Source organism: Protomyctophum parallelum, assembly GCF_964188405.1.
Source record: "Protomyctophum parallelum genome assembly, chromosome: 19".
In the NCBI taxonomy this organism is placed as follows: domain Eukaryota; kingdom Metazoa; phylum Chordata; class Actinopteri; order Myctophiformes; family Myctophidae; genus Protomyctophum; species Protomyctophum parallelum.
In genome coordinates, this window is record NC_139717.1 from 44,540,376 (window position 1) to 44,566,997 (window position 26,622).

General features: G+C 44.9%; 1 protein-coding gene across 1 annotated transcript in view; it reads left to right on the forward strand.

Moving 5' to 3' along the window:
• Positions 1 to 181: 181 nt before the first annotated feature.
• Positions 182 to 26,622, forward strand: part of mmp19 (matrix metallopeptidase 19) — a 68,699-nt gene continuing 42,258 nt past the window's right edge. The window contains exons 1-3 of the mRNA XM_083790951.1: positions 182 to 460; positions 15,505 to 15,590; positions 15,943 to 16,073. Of these exons, the coding sequence (XP_083647077.1) occupies positions 353 to 460; positions 15,505 to 15,590; positions 15,943 to 16,073 (325 nt within the window). The 5' untranslated portion in view covers positions 182 to 352. The remainder of the gene's footprint in view (positions 461 to 15,504; positions 15,591 to 15,942; positions 16,074 to 26,622) is intronic.

Genomic DNA, 26,622 nt, shown 5'->3' on the forward strand with positions numbered 1-26,622 from the left:
AGTCACATATTACACATGATTTAGATTGGAGCTTCAAAAAGTATTATTGGCAGGATATGTGCTCTCTCTGTGGCCTGTTTTCAATTTTTTTGTTTTTTTTGTGTTCCCTGCATTCTTCTGAAGTGAGTCATCACAGCATGCAGCACAGAGTACTCCTTCCTTCTCCCCGTGTGAAGTCAAAAGCAAGCGGACAGGACACTAGCAGACTGCTGTGGGAAGACAGGACACTAGTTAGCAGACTGCTGCTGTTGGAAGTCATATACAGGAGAGGAGAACTTTTGTCATATCTCCAGTTGGAGAGACTTGGAGCAGAATTATAGAACGCCACGGAAGGAAAGTAACATCTGGGAGGATGGACTGCTGCTGCGTATGGAAGCTGTTCCTGCTGCTTCTGGCTCTGAATCTGAACCCGGTGCTGTCTGCAGTCATAGACGAATGGGTGGAGTTTAATGAAGCACAGGTAAACATAACTATACAGCATGCCATGCAAACCCATTTTGGGCGGGAACTCCTCTTGGAGTTTCAAGCATTATGTTATACTTTAGCTATTGAAAAACAGCAGATCCACAAGCTCATAGCGCGGCACCGAGTGCCACGCTATGAACTTGTAGGTCTGCTATTTTTGAAAAGTTGTGAAAATGTGGCGCAAATCTTTGAATATATTCTTTCAAGAGCGATCGTTTTTAACTCAAATCTTTACTACATATTTTGAGATGGGGGTCGGCGGCCAATTACATATAATTCTAGGGGTCCTTGACATGAAATAGTTTGTCAGGATTCAGAAGACATTTATATAATCGTCCTTGGGCCTAAATGGATTAAACTAAAGTTATAATAATCAAGGTTCCCACAGTCATGTCACATTCCTGGGCATTTATCTGAAATTAGAAAACAGTTTTCCAGGCCTGGAAAAGGTTTGGAATTAATCAAAATGTTCTGGATGCATTGCTTTTGTCTAACATTTATATACAATGTGGTCAAAAATGCAGTGTTGTGCAGCATGAGCTGTGTGTGAGCGTGGCCTAATCTTTTTTGTCACGTGACTCCTTCACTCGAGTCTGTTTTGGAGCATATGATACCACACATGTGTGAGCTGTCGCATTAGTGAATAACATACACGTGAGTCCGACTGTACTTTAACGTGGATAGTATTTATTAACTCTCTCTGCATGTAAACAACCTGTCTGTCTGTTCCTGTCTCACGAGCCCAACTCCCGCCCGGTCGCTCCCTGTGATGTCATCACCTCTCGACTCTGTAGTCTTTCCCCTCATACCACAATCACAATCTCCCCTTTCTAGAATCAATGGGTAGACTGCCAGTGATTCCACAGACCTTGAGGATTATTCTGCCTCGTGGGTGGAAGGTCTGCTCCTACTGTATCTGAGCCTGAACCAGACAGTCAAACACACACATATAATTTAGCCTTAGCCAGAACAAATCCACCTCAAAATCAATACTCAAACATCCATCCTATACTAATACTGTAGGCTACTGTCCTCACTCTTAGGCCCTGCAACTGACTTAACACATTCACAGTACAATAAAGCAATAACACAAACATAACAATGTCAAACACATTTCTCTCTCACTTTTTTTTTTCTCCGCAAAGTCCATAAGTAAAGAAAATTACAAGTCCAACCTAGTTGGTCTCACCACAGCTCTCCCAGACCTGGTTCTAGTAGTAGGAGAAGATGGCGGTTCTGGAAGACTCTGCTGTGGCGGTTCAGCTGAAGGTTGCTCTGGCACGCCTCCCAGGAACGGCTCCGCTAGCTACACCACGGCCACTGTGCTCTGTCGAGGATCTCATGGCGATGAGATGACGACGGTTTCGTCTGATGGTCCCGTGAGGTCCTTCCACACGGATACGATCGTGGGGTAGTGTGGCCACCGATGATAGCTCCAGCAGTTCTTTTGTCTCTGATCCATACGTTCTGTCCCGGATCGAGTGTGTCAAGGTTCTGTGCACGATGCCGCAGGTTGTAGCGCCTCATGATAACATCCATATGATTGTTTATGGGCCTGGGCTGGGGTGAAATAAAATGTTTTGATCATTCTTTGTCGTGTATAGTGGAGGATATTAATGACACGATCGTTCACTTTATGGTACAAGCACCAAATTTGGTACACAAGTGCTTCAGAACCTACTCTCTCAGAAAAGTACGTTGTCCACTTGAAAAAACTAAATGGCCACCATTTTTCAAGATGGCCGCCAAATGAAAAGGGCCTTTTGTGGCGGTTCTGGACAACCGTGGGTCCGACCGACTCGAGACCGGGCACTGCACTCCCTGTGGGTGCGTGGAACGTGTGTGTCGAAGTCGAGTGAATTTGAAGTCGGTGGGGCGAACGGTTCTCGGGTTATGTGGATTACAGATGTACAGACACACACACAGACTTGAATATATGTCAATGGGCAATGCCCATTGGGTTTTTTTTTAGATGATGGGTAAGAAGAGAGAGATGTGATGTCAGGTGGTGTGGGCTAAGAAGTGGTCAGGGCTATTTGAGATGTACAGTAAGTGCAAAGAGAGATGGTGAGGGAGGGAGAAAATTATTTGTACCAATTGACCAGACAGTAGACAGTAATGTAACAGGTTAAGGTGAGTATAGAGATGGAAATGTTCTAGCAAGAGAAGCCAATGTATTGAGAATATGGGACATAGTATGTTTCAGGAGTTATTTGTGACAGAAGGCTACCAGTGAGAGGGAAGATGTATACGATGGTAGTGAGACCAGCCATGCCGTACGGTTGGAAACGGTGGCACTGATGAAAAGGAGGCACAGCTGGAGGTGGCAGAATTAAGGATGCTATGGTTCTCATTAGGAGTGAAAAGGAAGGACATTATCAGAAATTACTGAATTAGAGGATCAGCCCAGGTTAGAAGGTTTGGGGATAAAGCAAGAGAGGTGAGGTTGAGATGGTTTAGACATGTGAAAAGGAGGGATGAGGGTACATTGGGAGAAGGGTGCTGAAGATGTAGCTGCCAGGTAAGAGGATGGCCAAAGACGAGGTTTAAGGATGCTGTGAGAGATGACATGAAGGTGGCAGGTCACAGAGGAAGATGCAGAAAACAAAACCAAATGGGGTCCATGTGTGGTCCAGCCCTATGGAATGTAAAATTCAAGCATGTGCTAATGAAAAGTATTTAAAATATATAGTTTTGATGCTCATATATGTCCATTTAGCCGTCCGACTTCTCCTACCAAATCACTCCGTTAGCACACATCTCTCTATGCACAAAAAATGATGCATGCCACAGAAATCCATCTGCACTACATTGCATCCATGTCATATTTACTGTACAAATATTGCTTTTGTATTGCACAACATTTCACTGTGACACAAATTACATTACAATTTCCACATTAACCGACCCCTCCCCTTTTCCCTGCACGTGCACACACACACACACACACACACACACACACACCACACACACACACACACACACACACACACACACACACACACACGGTACTGTACAGTACACTATAGTATGTTACAGTACAGTATGGTATGGTAAAGTACAGTACGGTACAGTAACGTGCGGTACGGCATGGTACAGTATGATACCATAAAGTATGGTACAGTACAGTATGATGCCGTACAGTACAGTACAGTACGGTACGGTACGGTACGGTACAGTAAAGTACAGTATGGTACAGTATGGTACCATGCAGTACGGTACAGTACAGTACAGTACAGTACAGTACAGTACAGTACAGTACAGTACAGTACGATACCATACAGTAAGGTACAGTACGGTACAGTATGGTACCATGCAGTATGGTACAGTACGATACAGTATGGTACAGTACAGTACAGTACGGTACAGTATGGTACAGTATGATACCATACAGTAAGGTACGGTACAGTATGGTACAGTACGGTACAGTACAGTACGGTATGGTACTGTACTGTACAGTATGGTACAGTATGATGCCCTACAGTGCCGTACAGTATTATACAGTAGTATGGTACAGTACATCACAAAGGTATAGCCAAATATATGCTGAAATGCAAAACCAGTCCAATTTTGGTGGCCATCTTGAAATATCACCGCCATATTGGATTTTTGGATGGCTCGGTTTAAAAAGTTAAAGAGTTGACCAAAGGAATGTTCACGGCAAATGTCACGCTTGTATCACCAAGCGAACAACCGTTCCAATGATCTGCTAATTGCACAAATTCTGTGTGTGTGTACGTCTGTAATCCACGTAACTCGAGAACCGTTCGCCCCACCGACTTCAAATTCGACACACACGTTCCACACACCCACAGGGAGTGCAGTGCCCGGTCTCGAGTTGGTCGGACCCACGGTTGTCCAGAACCGCCACAAAAGGCCTTTTTCATTTGGCGGCCATCTTGAAAAATGGTGTCCATTTTGTTTTTTCAAGTGGACAACGTACTTTTCTGAGAGAGTAGGTTCCGAAGCACTCGTGTGCCAATTTTGGTGCTTGTACCATAAAGTGAACGATTCTCATGAAATATTGACTTAATATCCTCCACTATGTAGGAATAGAACACTGTTTAATATAATGTTGCAATGAAGCAACTAATCAAAGTTTGGGAGGCCCCGTTAATAATGTAATATGATTTTAATAATAATTATAATAATAATTATAATTATTATATTTATGTATTTTTACGTTTTTGTTCCTACAAGCATGAACAGCATACAGAACATATATATGCAGCCAAGTAGAAGAAAACACAAAAGTAGGCTATAACAAGTCCAAGTGCAAGTCCAAGAACACACCAAAACACATCACCGTCGGAACAGAAGGTGATGTTGTTGAACAAAGAGCTTGTCATGCCTTTACACATTTTATATTACAGTATAGGAACAGAAAGCTTGGTGTAAATGTCTCATAAAGGTGGTCAAATGGAGTCTGTACGGCTGTCGATAAGTGAAAATACCAAATGGACCCATTTGGTTTCATTTTACGCTCTCAAGAGTTACATTATTGTTAAACATCTGCATTAGTTAATTTAAAAGTCTACACAATTACAGAATGTAGAAGGATTGTTATTTTGATAATTTGCCTGTTGTCTCGACTCTCTCCTAATGGTACCAACATCAATACAGCATGGAAAAGTGGGTCTGAGAGGCTAAATCTCAATGGTGGTGCGTGGCTCAAATGCCTTATAAAATGGGCCTTATATGAAAAGGGTTGAAAACCACTGGTCTATGACATCATTGATCTGTTGATACAATCTTTGAGTTGAGGAGTGTGAATAATCTTGATGCGCTTTTAAATATGACAATGCTGTATCAGCTGTACAGTTCAGGCAAAAGAGGCTAATACTCAGGTTGTTGTGTGATGAATGAACATTGTACAGTTTCCTCAGAGCTTTCAGTTCAAGTGGTACGTTAGTGTACACATTGTGTCCACGGCAGTGTTGTTTTTGGCAGGCATTTTTTTTAGGTTTAGTCACTCTTAGTAATTTGGAAAAATGCTTAATTAGTCTTAGTCAGTCTGATAGGGGATTCACACTATGGTCCCGGGTGCGCACCCGGGACCACTTGGCAGATGTTGTGGTAGTGTGAATGATGCGTACCGTTCCCGAGAGCGGATCGCCCAACCGTCCCCGGGACCGCATGGGGGGAGGGTCTCTGGACCGTTGAAGTGTATTCAGATACGGATCGTTCCAATGTGAATGCATGTATACCTAAAGAAGGAAGTGGACTGTTTTTTTTAGAACGTGACATCATATCTAGTCGACGAGCCAAGCGTCATGAAAAAAAACCCGACACAGACGCTGCAAGACGCGTAACACTAGCGCTAAAATGTTCACCCACTGAGAGACAGGGACCGTGTTCTGCTTCAAAGAGAGGCTTAACACTGAGTTCCCTAAAGGAATGAATGAACTTCAATGAAGAGCTTTTATTGATTATTTTTCTTGTAATTGAACAGTTTGGATTTTGGTACTAAATATAAATTTGTAAACTACAAAATATGAAAAATACTTTTTAATACTGAATGTGAAACGTATTACATTGTACGAACTGTGAGTGAATTGATTGCACTAATGAGACCCAGCTGTGATCTGTCGCTTGGTTTGGCTATATATACCGGTATGTCATCTTTGTGAGACATCTTCCTACTCGTTTGCAACGCTGCAGTGAGCCTGCCTTTATGTAGCCTACCGTACCTATCGGCCTCGGGTATAGTTCGATCAGCTTCAGGTAGTAAGTACTAAGTAGGCCTATATTCGACTGCTGCAGTGCTGTAGCCTACGTGCTGTGTGTTTGTTTGTCCTTTTCGTCTGTTGAGCTGCCAGACTTATAAGCAATTATCTGACTCATTCGAAACTTTATTTGAGCCTTTTCTTTGTACGTTTTCCATTCGTTTCAACCATGGCGAGAGGAACGCTCTGGACTAATGAAGAAATATCCTGTTTGTTGGAAATTTGGGCCAACCAAAACATCCAAACACAGTTAGACGAGTGCATGCCTTTCATCCGACGGAGCATTGGTCCGAACGACAACCTACCTCCTCCCTCACCCTAACCCTAACCTCCCCCGGGGCAGACACCTAAACCTAACCGCAACCCTCTCCCGACCCGCAGCGCACCTCGGAGCATTGCTCCTTCGGAGCAATGCTCTGTCGGATGATAGTACGCCTCCCCAGTTAGACAATACACACAAAAAAATCAGAAATCTATGGAGTGATCAGTGAGTATTTGTCTGTGCGAGGGTTTAACAGAACAACAGAACAATGCTGTGTCAAAGTAAAGAGGATCAAAACACAGTATCATAAAGTAAAGGATGCGATGCGTAAGTCTGGCAGCTCAACAGACGAAAAGGACAAACTCCTGTGGTTCGATGCTGTAGACGGCATCCTTGGCCACAAGCCAGCAAGTGACCCAGACTTTCTGGAGTCACATCCCATACAACCCCCGCTAACTCCGTCAACACCGTCGTCATCATCGTCTTCATCAGCAGCAGCAGCAGAATCTCCACCTCCCAACCCCGCGTCCGATGAGGGCAGTAGCGGACCGTTTAGTCTGGCAGCAAGCGGTATAGTAGTATTTCACATTATCGTTAATGTTGTCATTACAAGTGAGATACTTGTGTGCAGATCTTGTGGTGAAATGTGTATAAAAATCATCTAAACTATAGGTATACTAGAACGGTCACAAGCATTTGCCCGTATCCATAATAAATGTATGATTTTTATAATTTGGCTTCTTTATATGGTTTAGTTTATGTTACCATGTATTACTAATGTAGCACTTTAAATTAATGACTAAAATACATAGGCATAGACTATATGAATAATGTAAATAAAATCTAAACAAACTATCAAATGTAGAGTAAAAATAATGGTCTCATTTAGCCTATATGGTGGATTAGAACTATAAATTACTTTACACCTCAGGCTGAAAGAGAATCATTCATCCAAGATGCCTACACAATTTCTGGTTGCCTGTCAATTGCTGACAATATTTTTGATCAATAGTTTGTTAATTTCGTGCATGTAGCCTACTTGATACCATCAAATGCTATTGTAGTTGAAAGGTCTAATGTTTTTGTTTTTTCATACTTTTATGCTGACTGGCACTTCAGATGAGACACGCAGTGACTATTCTACACCAGTGACAATTCACAACAAAAGGAAGAGGAAAGCCTAAACTGATTTGAGCAGCATGATGACATCCTTCATGGATATGCAGCAGAGTCAGCATGTAGAGTTTATGCAGGCAGAGCAGGTTCGTCAGCAACAGGAGAACAACAGTGTTGATGCTTGGATGAAGACACAGATGCAAAGGCTATATAGATGGATGCCAGGTCAGTGTTGACGTGGCATCATATAGTGTGTGTGTGTGTGTGTGTGTATAGTTTCAATGTACAGACTATTGATTTTGTTTTTGAATATTAGAAATGATGACAGGTTCCTGGTTTATTATCCTATACTATTCCTATGCATTTGTGTTGTCCATACTGTACATTTCTCTGAATTAAGAGCGTCTGCTAAATCCCTAAATTGTAGGTAGAGGAACGCCGGTTTCAGGCACAGAGGGAGTCTAACGGCAAATTCCTGCAGATGATGGGCAGCCTGTTTGACAGGATGCTGCCTTCATCCCAGCAGCACACCGCCTCACAGCAACCTCCATCTTCCCTGCACTACACTACCCCACCAGCCTTCAGGGATGCAGAGCTGCTGCCCAATGCTGCTGCCCAATGTCCCCAGTCTGCTTACCATCATGCTGCTCCCCCCATGTCTTCTGCTCATGCTTACAATGCTTACCATCATGTTGCTCCCCCCATGTCTTCTGCTCATGCTTACAATACACGCAATAGGCCTACCGGTAATGCACAGAATGCTGCAGTTGCTCTGTCAAACACACAGGATGAAAGCCCTGAGTATGGGTATGGTATGAAATACCCACCTGTAGCATGAGTTTAGTTTATCGAATATTATTTATAAGACCATGACCCTTAAGTTCTGTTGTGTTTAATACTGTGATTCATTATTTAATCATCACATTGTGATGCTTTGAGAATTTATTTTTGTGACACTTTTAATGTTTTTGTTATGGCAACCTTTGTTTGGAAACCTAAATAAAATGGGTGCATGGACCAGCATTTTGTTGGTTCTAAAAAAAATATGTTTTCTGTCAAATCACAAGAGCAGTGTTTTTCATCAAGGCCCATTATTTCTTCTGCATTTGAGCCACGGACCACCATTTGATGATATTTTGCCTTGCAGACCTAAAATGTTACCATTTTGTTGTCGTTGGATATGATTTTGTCCACAATTCCATGCTATAGGTATGAGATGACAGGCAAGAGCAAAATGACAATTCTTCTAAAAAAAAAATTAACACTTCTCTTGAGAGCGTAAAGTTTAATTTATCTCCACAGTTCTTTAAACGGCAAAAATAATCAAGTGAAGAAAAAAAAGGAATGTCCACATGATAAACTGCTGATAAATAAGGATTTATTGTAATGGTAACTGAAAAGTTTCGCCCATGTAGGGTTCAGGAAGAAAACAAAGTTGACAGGGCATCTCTGATGGCTTTGGCCTGTGTGTTTTCCTGAGGGGGATATAATTCGTCTTCCTCATCGTCTGCAGCACTAGCCTCCAAATCCCCCTCCTCATAGGGCTCATTGTGTACTTTGTGCAGTATACAGCAGGCTGTGATGGTGGCGTTTAGGTTTTTGATGTCGCAATCATACCTGTAGAATGACCAAACAGAGGGAATACTTTATAAACAGTTTATTTCACATTACTGGTCCAGCTCTCAGTATATCCACTTCGATGGTATAGCATAGAAATAAAATGCACATAAACCTACAGAGTGAGCATTAGGTGATGAACGCTCTACAGTACCTCTTCATCAGGCATTGCCATCGTCCCTTGAGACGGCCAAATGCCCTCTCAACGGTGATCCGTGCCTTGCTGAGTCGGTAGTTGAAGGTTCTCTGGGCAGGAGTAGCACCGGTTTCAGGGTAGGGTTTCATTAGCCAAGGGAGGAGTGGGTAGGCAGCATCACCCAACATCACCACTGGCACATCTACACCTGATTTGATTTGATTTAAAATGGTTATTTTGAACATGGCAATTTAAAAACAAATGCATATTCAAAAAGGAGAAGAAGCATAATAAATACCTGCAATCCTGTCTGTGCGATTGGGGAACAGTGTGCCACTCTGACCCCTGTCAAAAACACTAGAATTTGCAAAAACTCTAGCATCATGGACTCTGCCTGGCCATCCCACATTTATGTCCCAGAATCTGAGCCGGTGGTCTACAACAGCTTGCAGAATGACAGAGTAGAAGCCCTTGCGGTTGTAGTAATCTGCAGGTGTGTTTGCTGCTGACCTCATCCCGATATGTGATCCATCAGTAACCCCTCCACAGTGTGAGAATCCAGTACATTCGCGGAAACCTTGGATGATGGTGTTAAATTCCGGTTCGGATGGTGTTTTGATGTACTGCGAGAGCATTGTTTCCACAATTACCTCTACGACCTCATTGGTGATCTCACACGCTGTTGAGATGGCAACACCAAATAAATGGGCTATGACTCTGTGTAATGTGTTGGTCGACAGTCTCACAATGCAGATGGCCACACGGTGTTCCACAGAAACAGGACACCTGAAATGGGTTGTATCCCTCTCAAGATGTGGCCGAAGAATGTCACACAGCTCCATGAAGGTAGTCCTCTTCATCCGAAAGTTTTGTTGCCACTGCCGATCTCCCCAGGATGTAAGGACAAGCTGCCACCATGCCCTATTCCTCTCTTCAACCCAAATTGTCCTGAAGTAGAAATAAACTATATATGTTAATATGTCATCAATACTTAATATTTTGAATAGTGTAGAAGTCGTTTTCTAGTTAAAAAAGATCAAGGTGCTCAGTGGCGGACTGGCGGTACAAAAGTTTAAAAAGTATGGTTTGTGCTTCAAGGATCAAAGGGGCAAGCAAGAGGGGTGATCAGAGCACTATTAATTAAAATAATGAGAGGGAGGATATAAAATCAGAGTAGGCCAACTTAATTATTACAAGTTAAAATGCCAACATTTTCCGACTAAAGAGTCTTTGCAGGGCATGAATGAAGTGCGTGCGCACGCACACACACAGCATTAGTGTGGAAAGTGTGTTGATCACGTGAGCAACACAATCAAATTAAATATGTTGATAGATTGTTTATCTGGTTTTCTTGTGTTATTACACATACATGTGCTATTACACGGATCTGTGTGTTTCCACACTAATGCTGATTGCTCGGCCTGCTGTGTGTGTGTGTGTGTGTGTGTGTGTGTGTGTGTGTGTGTGTGCTTCATTCATGCCCTGATGAAGAGATGCACTTTAGGAGTCGGAACATTGGCGTTTTAACATGTAATAAAGTAGGCCTACTCTTTTATATCCCCCCTCTTGTATTTTTTAAGCGCTCGGATATCGCCACAGCTCTTTCATGTGATATCGTTTTCTAGTTCCTAGTTTCTAGAGAATAGGGCTGGAATGATTCAGATGGTTGCAAGTTGCATCTGAAGGGATATTATTTATACCATACCATAACTTATTTACACTATTTCTAAAGCATTGTGGAAATGAACATGTATTTTCTGGTGAACAACTCGTATGTTTCTCACCTTGTTGTCGAGCACGAGTAGTAGTCAGCAAACAGTTTGGACACAAACGCATTTCTCAACGCCGCCTGTCTCCTGTTGAATCACAGTCTGAATTACAGTCTCCAAAGTAAAAATAATAATAATGCTAAAGTAGGATCCATATCAAACAACTAACTGAACTAAGCAAAGACGACACTGGCGCACAGAACTGACTGACACAGCGACAAGCTGACAGTGAAGTAACGGCAAAGAGGCATTGCAATGCAATGTACACTGAATTTATTTGAGACGGGGATCAATAATGTCACATAGTTGATGAGGTAGGTGTCCTTGCGCCAGCCATCAAGCACACCGTCATCAGGAGGATGAAAGTGTGTTATGCAAGTGTACCCGGGTGCGCTGTTGAATCTCGGGCAATGTGAATCATGGCCATCGGGGACCAGGCAACCGTATTCGGAAACGGTTCCAATGAAACGGATTCAGTCCGTCTCAGTGTGAATCCCCTATTAGTCATTTCTATCCTTGATAGTTTTAGTCGACGGAAACTCCTAGGGGTTTTAGTCAGTTTTAGTCATTAGTAAAATATTTTAGTCCAGTTTTAGACAAAAAAATGTCTTTAAATAAAATGTCTATAGCGTACAGGTATTAAATTAGGGCTGTCAAATGATTAAAATTTTTAATCAGATTAATCACAGCTTCAAAATGAATTTAATCATGATTAATCACCATTCGAACTACAGTATGTCCAAAATATGCCATGTTTTCCTGTTTATTGTTGTGGAAATGGAAATATAAATGACAGAAAGTGGATATACATTCGTTTTTTAATGTTTTTTGTTTTCTACTGCATTTAGTATAGCCATGATGTGATGTGAGCATTTGTAGGCCTAGCCTACACTTTGAGTTAAATGTGTTGGATTCCTATTTCCGTCAGCCATACTGAAATCAATCTCAATCAGAATCATGTGTTCACTTGAAGTTTTATTTTTCGTTCTCGTTGTGTGCAGCCATGCTGTTGTTTCACCGGATGCTTATCTGAGTGCTTAATTGTCGTCACATACAATATACGTCATTAAGACGTTAACACCCACAATACAATTAGGCAACAACAGGGATTGGCCATAGGCCGTACAATACAATAATGAGAACACACAATCCTAACACCCCCACTTGTTCTCATAATAATAAACCAAATAAAACTGCTCACAAAAAAAAACAATTTCTTAATTACCAAAGAACCAATTTTTGAATTTGATAATTCTGACTCTTGCTACAGGCTTTGTTAATATGTCTGCAACCATGTCTTCTGATGGACAATAGATTAGATCTATTCTACCTTTACTTAGAGTAGTACGGATTAAATGATACTTAAATGATACACGAAGGAATGATACTAAATGTGTTTGGACCTCTGCCTATTTACAGGGTTCTTACTCAGTGCAATGGCAGCCTGATTGTCTCCATGGATGGTGGTGCCACTGTAATCTCTATTATCCATACCACTTAGTAGTTGACTTAGATACAGTCTTTCCTGAGTTGTGGCTGCTAAGCCCATGTATTCAAATTCAGCCTCACAGCCTCCACTGTAGCCTGTTTCTTTGATTTCCATGATTTGATTTCCTGTTTTGTCAGGCTAAAACAGTAACCTGTAGGGCCCAATCTGAATCACTGAATGCTATTAGGTTCAAGTTCTCATCACTTTTCTTAAAGCATAGCTCATAGTCAATAGTACCCTTTAGCAGCCACCAAGTTTTCTGCTTTTGGATTTGCCAATGTTTGTGACAGCCTACTGACAATCCAACTAATATCTGGTCTGGTACAAGTCATGGCATAAACCAGACTGCCTACTATCTCACGGTATTTTCTTGGGTTCACAAGCGTATTGCTGTTGTCTTCATCATTGCTGACCCCCTCTACTTTTGGCTCACATGGGGTATATCTAGCTTTACAGTCTGACATCCGAACATTTCAAGCATTTTTAGGATGTACCTTCTTTGATTCATTATGATTTTCTCTTCATTTTGTTCAAACTTTATACCCAAGAAATATGATATTTTACCCAGGTCTTTCATGTTGAATTTGGCTTTCATTGTACCTTTGAACCTGTTTAGTAGATCATTGCTGCTTGCTGCGATTTTAAGATCATCCACCCATATGATTACAAGGATTTTCTCATGTCCTATCTGCTTCCTATACACACAGTGGTCAGACAGGTTTCTCACAAAGTTATCTTGTTCAAGATGATCATTTAGAAGTTTGTACCAATTTCTTCCTGATTGTTTCAGGCCATAAAGGGATTTCTTCAACTTACACACCAATTTTTCTCCCTTCTCAGATGTTTTATCAAAACCCTCGGGTTGTTCCAAGTAAATTTCTTCCTCTATGGGAGCATGTAAGTAAGCTGTCTTCACGTCCATTTGATGAACAATGAGGTCATTTTGGACTGCTATTTGCATTAGTGCCCGTACTGAAGTAATGCTTGCTTGCTGTGTCATTATAATCTATATCTTCTGTCTGGTTGTAACCTTTAGCAACGTATATAGCTTTAAAGACCTTTCCCTTTTCAGCATTTTCTTTAAGGGCATAAACCCATTTCCCCCCACTACATTCCTACCCACAGGTAAAGAAGTCAGTTCAAATGTGTCATTTTCTTTAAGTGAGTCGACCTCTTCGTTCATGGCACGTTGCCATTTGGGCGCCTCTGGTGACTGCAAGGCTTCTGGGGCACTCCACATATTGCCCTGCAACAATAATCAACACTTGCATTTGACACATCTTTATCATCAAGGTCTTTTCTCTTCTCGGGTAGCGTTGGTTTTGGTTGTGACTAGGTTTTGGATCTGCACTGTCTTTGTTCTCATCTTGAGATTCAGTTTCTGTAATTTCACCATTTTGTGGCCCATTTGTTTCTGCCTGTTCATCATTTTCTTCTAGGCTTGCTTCTATCTGCTGTAACTCAGCGTCACTTCCATTTTTAGGCTTTCTATTTGTGTGTTCCTGGACCTCAGTCTCAGAATCAACGGTTTGTTGCACTCCCTCTGGTGTTGTGGGTGTGGACTTCGTTTACATTAACCCTCTAAGACCCAGCGTTGCTTTTTAGCAACAATTTTATTTAATTTAATTACTAAATGATTAAAAAAAAATTCTGTTCTTTTTTCACCTAAACGTCATCAGTGATGTTCATTGCAATGCCATTTCAATGCCATTGGTCATGATATTTGCATATAAATACCCCCCACAGAGGCTGAAATTCACACAAATTAAAAATGTCTGGACTTTTTTTTAACATTTTTTTAACCTAAGACTTTTGACCTTTACCCTAATAAAAGTAGGTACAATAATTGTAATATATGTTTTTTGTGATCATTAGAATGTCTAGAACATGTTTTATTCATTATTGTGAAAGATATCCCCCAAATGTAAATTATGAATTTATTATATTATTATATAATTATTATATAATTATTAAAAAGAATCCATCAAACTTTATTTTTTTTAACATTGTTTAATGCACATAGGACCCGCATTTTCATACTGTCCACAAGTTGCGACGGACCCGACGGTACTAATAAAACATGTGAGTGATTCTTAGTTGCAGCGCGCTGATAGCTACACACTATACTAGTGTGCGACTGTGCGTGTGTGCATGCGTGCAGAGGAGGGATGAGGCGACGAGGCGTGCGTGTGTGTGTGTGTGTGTGTGTGCGCATGCATGCAGATGGGCGTGACCAACAAGGAAAGGAGAGGAGGAACATTTTCATGCATTTAAAACTTTGTTCGTCAATCCACTAACATTTCCGTGTAGCCTCGTCTTGTCAACGATCGTCTCGTCATCGTCATCGTCATCAAACAGAGCTATTTAGCTCGTCAGCGTCAGTCTTGTCCCGAATTATTTTAGTGTCGTTCGTTTTAGTCCGTCTTAGTCCTGGAAAAAAGGGCGTTGACGTCGTCATTTACGTTATCGTATCGTCATGCCTGACGAAAACAACACTGGTTCTGCATCTCCCTCTCGTTTGAAAGTGTCTGTATGTGGCATATTTAAATGAACTACCCAGCAACAACAGCACTCCTGCATCCTGTCGCCCTTTCACAATAAAGTGCCTTCCCTTTGCCTCCCAATGCTGCACATTTGAGATATTTAGGAAATAGGTTTAAGTTGTAACTTAACAGTGTGAGAGAGCGGCAAGGAACGGCATGTGCGAGAGAGACGAGGCGAGAGAGGGGGCCTCTTGGTGAGCACAGTAAACAGGTTTTAGGGAGCTCTTGTTTAGCATCACAGAGGCCCCCTGCCGTTTCAACTGGAACAAATGAAACATTGCAAACGCCGCCCCTGATCAAACTATACGATACTATGCACCATTGTTTCACTGCTTCAAAGACCTCATTGTACCTTGCCCTGGTTATTTATTCCACATACAGGCCTATCTGAGGAAGTATGGCTATCTGAATAACGGTGTGGATCCCCAGGACCAGGCTTACCTGGAGACTGTTATGGAAGCTCTCAGGTATATAAAATAGCACCACACTATCACACACATGCTGGTGACTATTTGGACAGAAACCTCTTATCTCCATTTTCTAACTTTTTGTGTCATACTAAAGCAACAAAGCATTAAAATAGCAGATCTGCAATCTTGATTTGAGTTTGTAGATCTGCTACTTTTGATGCTTTTGAATTTGAATACAGTTTTGGACATATGAGGTTCCACCGGATATTGTAGATTATACGTAGTAGCATGATATTATGATACTGATATTGTCCAATAGAGTGAAATAAGTATTTTTTATTTTTTTTTACATAATTCAATGTTTTAGTTTTATTTTTTTGCGGCTAAAGTGTTTATTTATTTTCCTCAGAGCGTTCCAGAGGGTGAATGAACTTCCTGTGACTGGAGAAATGGATCAGGAGACCTTGGAGGTAATGAGAGCGCCCCGCTGTGGCCTGGAGGACCCTTTCAACCAGAGAAAACACAAATACAGAGTGCTGGGTGAGAAACATGGAATGTATCATATACTGTATAAAACACAGACAGAGTGCTGATGAGTTGATTGATTGAATATATAATATTTCTACTTGCAAAAAAAAGAGATTTCAACCTTACTACTACTTGTAGGCCTACTACTAGGACTTTGTAGAGGGAATTATGTTAAAGATGGAGTGCCACATTTTTTTCCCCACCCTAAAACATGATCATCAGGTGTTATTACAATATAAGGGGGAATAACTTTTTCCAAAAAGTGTACAGTATTTGTTAAAATCATGCTTTTATGTGGACACGCCCACCAGTTCATTAAGTATGCCTGGTTTGCCTGGTGGGTGGTGATGGGTGGTGATATTACTTTCTCGAACGTGGGTGGTTCCGCAGTGAACTGCAGCTTGTACCCAGTTTGTATGGTGCTCTCAGTCTCAGCACCCATGGGTGTGTCCCGCATTCTATCCACTTTGGAAGGCACCGTGCCAGAGGGTTCATAACCGACACTTCGCGGTGTCGTGGCATTCTCTGCTGGAAAAACAGGGACATTTTTGGCGTGGTGGTCCCGTCCCACGGTGGCAGGACCTCTTGTTAGAGGCTCTGTCACCGTGTCTTTGACATTTTTGGCGTGGTGGCCCCGTCTCATGATGGCAGTGCCTCCGGTTAGAGGCTCTGCCATCGTGCTTTTGAGAATTTTGGCGTGGTGGCCCTGTCTTACGATGGCAAAACATGCTAGAGGTTTTGTCATCGTGTCGCTGAGTTGTCCCCCTGCCGCTGATCGTTTCAACGATCGGCGCGGCAGTGGGCTCATATCCCGCATGTTCACACAAGGGTACAGGCAATGATTCAACTGATTTGTTCTGCACAAATTTATTCGAACCAAGGGAGGGAACATGGGAGGCAAAGTATTAATCGACACATTCATAAATAAGTGCGGTGCAGCAGCAGCTCCTCTTAGAGGTAAAACAATTTACAATTTACAATTTACAATTTAGGCATTTAGCAGACGCTCTTAATCCAGAGCGACTTACATTTAGGCAAGAACAAAAGCATGGGAATACATCACATAAAAGCATTTATCATGAAACATGCGTAAGCTAAGAAGGTAACAGTGGAATATCTATATGATGAAACTATACATACACTATACATAATAAACTATACATATTCACTACTATGCTATACATATGTACTATGGCGTGCTATGACTATATACAATACAATTATAGTGCTGTCTACATAACATGCTATAAGTCTAAGTCAAATGCTATCTAAGCCAACAGAAATTCTATCTAAGGGGTTAGGGTAAGTGCTATGGGCCATGATGGAGTCTGAAAAGGTGGGTTTTCAGGCTACGGCGGAAGATTGGGAGTGATGCTGCAGTTCTGACTGCAATGGGAAGTGCATTCCACAGTTTTGGAGCCAGAAGGGAGAAGAGTTTGGGACGTGTGGAGCGTTGTCCCGGCGTTTTTAGTGAGGGTACTTCCAGTTTCCCTGCGTTGGCTGATCTGAGTGCGCGGGAGGGTTTGTAGGGTACGAACATTCAAGTCCAGTGCAAACCTTTTGAACGTCCTCCTCGGTGTGAGGCCCGTGGCCACTACGCCGTGCCTGGGCAAATGAACACAGGGAAAATGAACGGGGGGGAGGCGGTGTCCACCGTCGTCTCCCCGAGGCTCGGCCGTGTGCTATTTTCGCTGCTGGCCGCCGTTGGCGTTCTTGACACCGCCGCGTCCGCGCTGCCTTCCAGCGGGGGTGGCTGATGGCTTCTTGCGAGGTCTGTACCTCTTACGGGACTGCTGACGCTGGCCGGATACAGCAGACGGGGCCCTCGCTGCCTCCGGGGCCTTGAACTGGGGCCTGGGGTCGCGCTCTCGGCCGTAGTCCCGTGGTCTGTCCATGGACCTTCCGTACTTGGGCTTCTTGGAGTACGATGGCTTGGGGGGCTCCGTGGTCATGTATGCCTTGAGTGCCTCCTTCTGTTTGCTGTCCCGCTCGTGGCGGGCCGTTATGTCCGGCACGGAGCCGGAGAACAGGCTGGACTGCAGGACGTGCTGATCCAGCGTAGCAGGCCCTGTCCCCGAACTTCGGGGAGAGGTTGAGCCACCTGGCTCTCTCGAGGACCACGAGGTGAGCCATGGCCTTCCCGGTCATCTGTATGTTGTACTCTGTGTGAGGAGCAGGGTTTCTTTATGGATCCTCCGCAGTTCCAACATGTGCTCCAGTTTTGGCTCGTCGCCCATGTCCCGGAGGATATGAGAGGTGGAGCCCTGGAGCAGACCTATGGCGTTGACGGCCTTGACGCCGAGCGTCAGAGACCACGGTGTGGGTCCTTGTCCTCGCCGGAATCACGCCATAGCGAGTCCTCTCGAGCTTCCCCCGGGGCCCCCTCGGTGGGCCACTTTAGGCCAGAGCGGATAGTGGCTCTCCTGAAAATGTCCAGCAGCTCCGAGCGGTCCATTTCCATGGGCGGTCGAGGGGGCCGGCGTCCTGGGTTGGAACCTGGGGAGCCATGGCCTCAGATGCAGCCCCCGCCGTGGGAGGCTCTGCTGCCGCTGTCTCCGCGCCTGCCAGTAGGGTGGCTTGAAGCTGGGCCTCGAAACGGGGGGAGCCATATTGGCCGCCAAACGGCCCGACTTCGCGCCGTGGTTCATCGGAAGAGGAGTCAGAGTAGTCGCCGTCGGAGCTACGGCTCTCGTCGTCCTCGTCCTCCATCGACTCCCCTGTGGTGGGGTCATCCTGGACTTCGGGGAGAGGAGGATCCGTGCGGGCAGACCCACGTGCAGCACGCGGCTGCGGTGGATGGCGCGGCGCGTTTGGCGCCTCGAGCACCGACGCCGCCCCCTGGTCGACGTAGTCGCCGTCCCGCTCCTTCTCTCTCACGTCGCCGGTGAAGAAGGCCGTGGCCCGTACGAGCCTGCGAGCTCTGATGCCAGCTGCTGTGGTCTTGCACAGGGCGCACACGCCGGTGTTATTGGCCGCGTCGATGGCGTGCTCCAGGCCCAGCCAACGCACGCAGTCTTCGTGCTGGTCTTCACCCGCCATCCAGTTGCCGCAGGACTCGCAGTGTTTCTGGGAGACCTGCTTTCGGCGACAACGCTGCTGCTTGTTCCGCTCCGGCATCTTCTCTCGGCTTTCTGCAGGCCAGAGAAAAAGAGAGGGAAAAATCAGCTAGTAACTGCAACTGCGTACAGGTGTAGCTATAGCCTAGCCAAACTTTGCCGCTGTCGACACGTCTGCTGTGCACACAGTGGAGCCAAAGTTGGCGGGGATGCTAACTGAACACGTTTGCTGTGTTTACGAGAGACAGCGAAATCCATTCACGACGACGACGTACGTTGCGACGTATATTTTTTCCGTCGTGACGTATATTCGAGTACGTCCTGGCGTAAATATCAATTCGTCCCGGCAGAACGGACTCGTCGCGGCTATATCTACCCGTTTGCGACGTAATAGGTTGACTATTATTTTCCGTCGCGCCAGAACGGGACTCGTCGCAGCTATATCTACCCGTTGTGGCGTGAGCTGGACTCGTCGCGGCAGAACGTGACTCGTCGCGGCTATATCTACCCGTTTGCGACGTGCGCCTCGCCGGTCCGGTCTCCAGGCGAGCCTGAGTGGTTCTCTGGGGTTCCAGCAGGCCTTTTTCCGCGCGCATCGTGCCCGGGGAACGGCCCACGCGCCCGGGCCTGGCATCACCGCGTGCACCTTGCCGGTCCGGTTCCGTGGAGCCCTTCGCCGTCCTCAGGCGACCCTGCGTTCCAGAGCTGTCACCTCTTTTGCCCAACCGAAAATAGAAGATCTACCAGCTCCCCCGCGTCTGTGGACCCCTGGGGATCACGGTAGTCCACGGGGGTCCGTCTGTGTGTGTGTGTGTGTGTGTGTGTGCTCCTATCCGTGTGCCTCCCCCCCCCCCACCCCATGTGGACCCTTGGAGGGGGGGGGGGTCCCCCCTTTGCACTTGCTGCGTATAGGGGGGGGGGGGCTGATAGATAACCTACAAGGACATATGAATTTAATTTATATACACGGCTATATTCAAAGCTCACCGTGCTCGTATAGCGCATTGACTGTCTGTCTGTCTGTCTGTCTGTCTGTCTGTCTGTCTGTCTGTCTGTCTGTCTGTCGGCCGGCATCTGATCTACAAGCTCAGAGCGCGGTTCTGCGCAGCCCCGTGCGCCTTGTGGATCAGAGCGCACGGGGGTTAATGATAATACCCCCGGGCGGTACGGGTCCCCGTGGACCCTTGGGGATCAAGGGGGGCCACGGGTGTCCACGTTTGCGGAGACGCTGCCTTCATATTATCCTACTTTAATAACAAGCAGCTGATCTACAATTGACAATTTGACATGTCATTGCGTCGTATTCTGTCTGTCTTTCACGCACGCACGCAGACATGTCACAGACCACCACATAACCATATTTGTATGGCCATATCGTTTATAGGCCTTATAGCTGAATAGCGCCGGCCGTCGGGGGTTCATTTGGTTCCAACCGTCCCATTATGGTCAACACTTATGATATGCTATTGCATTCTTCCAACTAAAGATTTAAATATTAATCTGGCAGCTCCGAAAATAGCAGAAGATGTAATGCAGTAAATGACATGGCACGGACTGGCTCAGAAAATCTCCCTGCATCATTATATCAAAATCAGGCCTATACTGAATGTAGGCAATTGAATTCCATTACTTTTGTTTAAATCAACTGAACTAGACCAATAAAATAGTAGGCTAGTATTTATGTTTTTCGTTAATAATAATACATGCTGATTATTATTGAACGGTAAGTACGCTGGTATGTACGCTATGGTACACTATAAGCTTGTATATCTGTTTATTTTAAGCATGCCGCCGCATTCTGTCAGAATCTCGTGTGTGTGTGTGTGTGTGTGTGTGTGTGTGTGTGTGTGTGTGTGTGTGTGTGTGTGTGTGTGTGTGTGTGTGTGTGTGTGTGTGTGTGTGTATGTGTTGTCGCTGCCCCCTGGTGATCGCTGATCGGATAGGCTATATACACTATACAGCAACTGGCCTAATCAGCATATGATTGACTACTATTGGTATGTCTGTAAACCTCGTCCTTCCAGTCGCTTTGTAGCAAAGAGTAGCGTGCGCTGGTTTGTTTTGGGAAACAGCAAAACGCAAAATGTATTTTTCAAGGCAAAGATAAAGTAGCCTAATTCAGAAGAAGAAGCTGTGAGTCGGCTGTCAGCACTCAGCAGCACCACCAGTGCCGCACGGTTCACGGTTCACAGTCCACACCACTGCAGCAACACTGACACGTTCAGCGGAATGACTGCTGTCTCTGTGCCGTCTGTGAAGAGCCATGACCCGCTACTCCTGGAGGGGTAATCTACACTGACTGACTCGAGACTTGAGAAAAAGACGTCCAAAAGTCGCTGTCTGTGTATAGGCTAATTCATTGGTAAAAGTATGCTAAATAACTCATTTTTAGACCATCTGGGAAATAAATAAATCCGCGGCGGCGATAGCCCCCCCCCCCCCCCCAACGCAGCCTACCCAAAGGTAAAACGCACCCGCCGCCTAATATAGCACACATGTGTGCACATGTGTGCTATATATGTTATAGCTCTAGAGACGCAGAGACAGAGACATATTTATTTAAAATAATCCTGTCTCGCACGGCCTATATAGAGCCAATGAACGGAGCACATCCCCCCCCCCCCCCCCCTCTCTCTCTCTCTCTCTCTCTCTCTCTCTCTCTCAGCACACGCTGTGCTGTGATATCAATCAGTCGGCAAATGATCATTGAGTAACGTTAGCTCTGACTCGCACATTATGTGAGATCACATATAAAAGGCCTTTAATATAGCCACAGATCATATAGGAATAGGCTTGGGCAATACCCTACCATCTCTCTATAGTGGGGCACCGACTATCTGCAAGCTCACAACGCGCTGCATGTGGACGCAACACTTGGAGCTTGTAGATGCGCACCACAGATCATACAGGGCGTGTGTTCCAGCTAACCCTATATCATAACACACACACAAGCAACAGTATAGACATCTATTCATCATTATTTATTTCAAATCAAAATACAATGTAATGCTGCACCACTGTCATGAAGTTCGCACCCGTGCACCCGACGGCCGGCGCTATTCAGCTATAAGGCCTATAAACGATATGGCCATACAAATATGGTTATGTGGTGGTCTGTGACATGTCTGCGTGCGTGCGTGAAAGACAGACAGAATACGACGCAATGACATGTCAAATTGTCAATTGTAGATCAGCTGCTTGTTATTAAAGTAGGCTAATATGAAGGCAGCGTCTCCGCAAACGTGGACACCCGTGGCCCCCCTTGATCCCCAAGGGTCCACGGGGACCCGTACCGCCCGGGGGTATTATCATTAACCCCCGTGCGCTCTGATCCACAAGGCGCACGGGGCTGCGCAGAACCGCGCTCTGAGCTTGTAGATCAGATGCCGGCCGACAGACAGACAGACAGACAGACAGACAGTCAATGCGCTATACGAGCACGGTGAGCTTTGAATATAGCCGTGTATATAAATTAAATTCATATGTCCTTGTAGGTTATCTATCAGCCCCCCCCCCCCTATACGCAGCAAGTGCAAAGGGGGGACCCCCCCCCCCTCCAAGGGTCCACATGGGGTGGGGGGGAGGCACACGGATAGGAGCACAAGCGCTCAGACGCTCACACACACACACACACACACACACACACACACACACACACACACACACACACACACACAGACGGACCCCCGTGGACTACCGTGATCCCCAGGGGTCCACAGACGCGGGGGAGCTGGTAGATCTTCTATTTTCGGTTGGGCAAAAGAGGTGACAGCTCTGGAACGCAGGGTCGCCTGAGGACGGCGAAGGGCTCCACGGAACCGGACCGGCAAGGTGCACGCGGTGATGCCAGGCCCGGGCGCGTGGGCCGTTCCCCGGGCACGATGCGCGCGGAAAAAGGCCTGCTGGAACCCCAGATAACCACTCAGGCTCGCCTGGAGACCGGACCGGCGAGGCGCACGTCGCAAACGGGTAGATATAGCCGCGACGAGTCACGTTCTGCCTCGACGAGTCCAGCTCACGCCACAACGGGTAGATATAGCTGCGACGAGTCCCGTTCTGGCGCGACGGAAAATAATAGTCAACCTATTACGTCGCAAACGGGTAGATATAGCCGCGACGAGTCCGTTCTGCCGGGACGAATTGATATTTACGCCAGGACGTACTCGAATATACGTCGCGACGGAAAAATATACGTCGCAGCGTACGTCGTCCGTCGTGAATGGATTTCGCTCCACCTGGAGTTTACAGTGAAGCAGTAACCTGTGGCTATAGCCTAGCTAAACTGTGCTAACTGTCGACACGTCCGCTGTGTATACAGTAGAGCAGAGTTTAGGAAGCTAAAAAGGAACACGTTCGCTGTACAGTGTAAAAATTAGGGCCGTTTGCCCCGGTCAACTAATGAAGAAACTAATGAAAATTTCTGGAAAACCTCTGAAAACAAATATCGAAGTGCAGTCGGGGTGCCAGGATCCACTCCTGTCCGTTGACTCAAACTAGGATACGACTTTGCAAATAATGCCGTGTGTTCTCGCATGAGAAGTTTCACAAAAGTGAAGACAATGTGTGGAGCCTGGTTTTATACCACCAAGCTGGAGGGGGTGGTCAAGGCTCCCATTGGTCCCAAACCCAGTCAATCAATTGCCTGTGAGTGTATTATAATGCTTCTGTGATTATGACGAAGTCACAATCTCCTAAAGCAAGTTTCCTTGTGAGTCTAAATTATAATGAACCAAACCAGAAAAAAAAATAAGGGGGTGTGCGTGGACCCCGTGGATAATAACCACTTTATTTACTTCATTGGGTCCAAATGATATGGAAAAATGTGTTCATTTGTCTCTGTATGTTGTTTAGTTCAAAGGTTATGGGATTTTCTGTTAGCTCCATTGTATGGTTAATTTTGGGGGTAGGTGTAAGAAAGGGTCACAATTAACCCCCATGGGACATTATTTGATCCGGGCAACAAGAAGAAATCATAACTAGACACCATAAGGGTCCCAAAAAACCATGTTACGAAAACATGCCTCTGAACTGCCCTATAAATATATATATATATATATATATATGCAAATGTTATGCACATTCACAACTAAGAAATACATTGCATGGATGCACCTGGGACGTATCCTCAGTGATGTAGCCTGAGGTCAACAGGGTTTCGGGTCTACCAACATCATACCCCCGACTTCTGGCGCATGGACCAGGCTCTGTGGGTTGTCTCCTGTCCGGGCGCCTCCTACGTCTCACCAGGTCCACTCCTGCTATCTCCAGGTCCACTCCTACTCTCACCAGGCCCAGGTCCTGTGCGTCTCACCAGAGTCCCAGCACCAGACACTTCATTCAGGAGTGGTGGGCAATGGTTCTGCAGGGCAATGGTGCTGCGGCTCCGCTTGCTGAACTGTTTGACGGTCGACAATAAAAAGTTGAATCACATATGCGTGCGTCTCCTCATGCCAAATGAGTAACGTGTTTTTGACCTCTGACCCTTTTTGTTTTGTGAAAATTCTTCTTTTGCCCATAATACATGTATGCAGCGTCATATACTTAAACTTTACAGTGTGGTAGAGGGTCATGCCAAATAGCACTGAAACCAGTCTTAAGGGCAGTCCATACTGTCTCCGACCATCGCACTTTTCGTCGGAAAGCTCCGGTACAACTACAACATGACGTCACTTGCAACTTCTGAAACGCATTCCTCCGAATTTTTGTTCTGAAAGCTGCACTCCCAGATGTTGTGACTCTCCGAACTCTACTTCGGAGAAGAAATTAAAGTCTGATCTTTCCGACGAAAAGTTCGGTGGTCGGAGAGAGTATGGACTGCCCTTAACTCTACTACTACTTTTTTAAATTAAACCTTTGAACAGGCATAACTCATGCCTTGTTTGGGCAAAAGTCATGGCACTTGTTTCCAAATGTTCCTTGACTCATGTGGAACACATCTGTCACTTTGACCAGTAAGCTCCGGCTGACCCTAGATATTCCGCCATTTTGAGCAGTTTGAAAAATGCTTATACCTGATTTTCTGCCGGGATCTTTGAGAGATTTGCGTGAAACGTGAAACATTATCTGAAATCCCAGTTGAAGAGAAGTTTGTACGTGAAAACATGAACAGCAAACACACTGTAATAATGGATAATGCATGCCCAAACCAGGATACACATCATTGTTATCAAAAACACTGAATGATTTTGCTGTGTACAATGTACAATGAAACAACTTATTGTGTCCGGATAGCTCAGTAAACCATTTGGCTTTGTTTACAATTTGTATTGTTGACCTATTTCTAAAATATTAGTGTATCTTTCGTTAATTTTTGATCCCTCTATCACACGGAACTATGTTTTTTGTGTCCATATAACTACGCCCAAAAAATTGTTCCATGTGATAGAGGGGTCAAAGTTGAACGAAGCTTGCGATAATATTTTAGAAATCGGTCAACAATACAAATGAATTAATTTACTTTTACTACGTGGCCCCTGTGCCCCCCACAAAATGACCGGAACTACTTAATATTCACCAAAACCAGAGCAGAACTCTCACCACGGGACTAGGGCAATCAATTAATACAGTTGTAACCACTACATTCATTTACAAACATCATGGTTTTGTTTACAAACAGTGTGTGATTTGTTTACAAACATTGTGATATTTGTTTACAGACATCGTGTGATTTGTTTGCAGACATTGTACGATTTATTTACAAACATGTTGAGTTTGTTTACAAACCTTTACTGTTTGTTTACAGACAAACTGGGTTTGTTTACAAACATCATGGGATTTGTTTACAAGCACTGTGAGATGTGTTTACATACATTGTAAATTTGTTTACAAACATTGAAGGCTGAAATGATTTCCCATTTTGACACAAAAATGGACAAGATCCATACCAGCCTAACAGCTATTGATGGAAAGCTATCCACGCTGGGTGACCAGGTCGAACAGCTTGAGCAGAGAGTCAGCGCTAACCAGGATAATATAATTGAACTTGTAAATCGGGTGAAAAAGCTGGAGAAAGAGAACGAATACCTGAGGGAGAAGGCCGACGACGCCGAGAATAGAAGCCGGTCCTCGAACCTGCGTTTCCTTCACGTACCAGAACGGGAGGAGGCTGACGACATCATGGGCTTCATGAACAAACTGATCCCCCACCTGTTCGGCAAGGAGAACTTCCCAGCCCCGCCGGTCATCGAGAAAATACACCGCAACCCGACGGCTCGTCGTCAGGATTCCCAAGCGGGCCCGAGGCCAATCCTGGTGAAATTTCTTAATTTCCAGGATAAGCAGAGGATCCTACGACTTGCCCGGGAGAAGGGTGAGCTGCTGTTCAAGGGGAGACGTATCCATATATACGCAGACTACAGTGCTGCCCTGATGCAGAAGCGCCGAATGTATGACCCAATCAAGAAGAAATGCCAAGAACGCACCCTCCAATACTCCCTACTGTACCCGTGTAGATTTAAAATAATGGTCCAAGGCAAACCCGTATTCTTCTCCTGCCCCGAAGACGC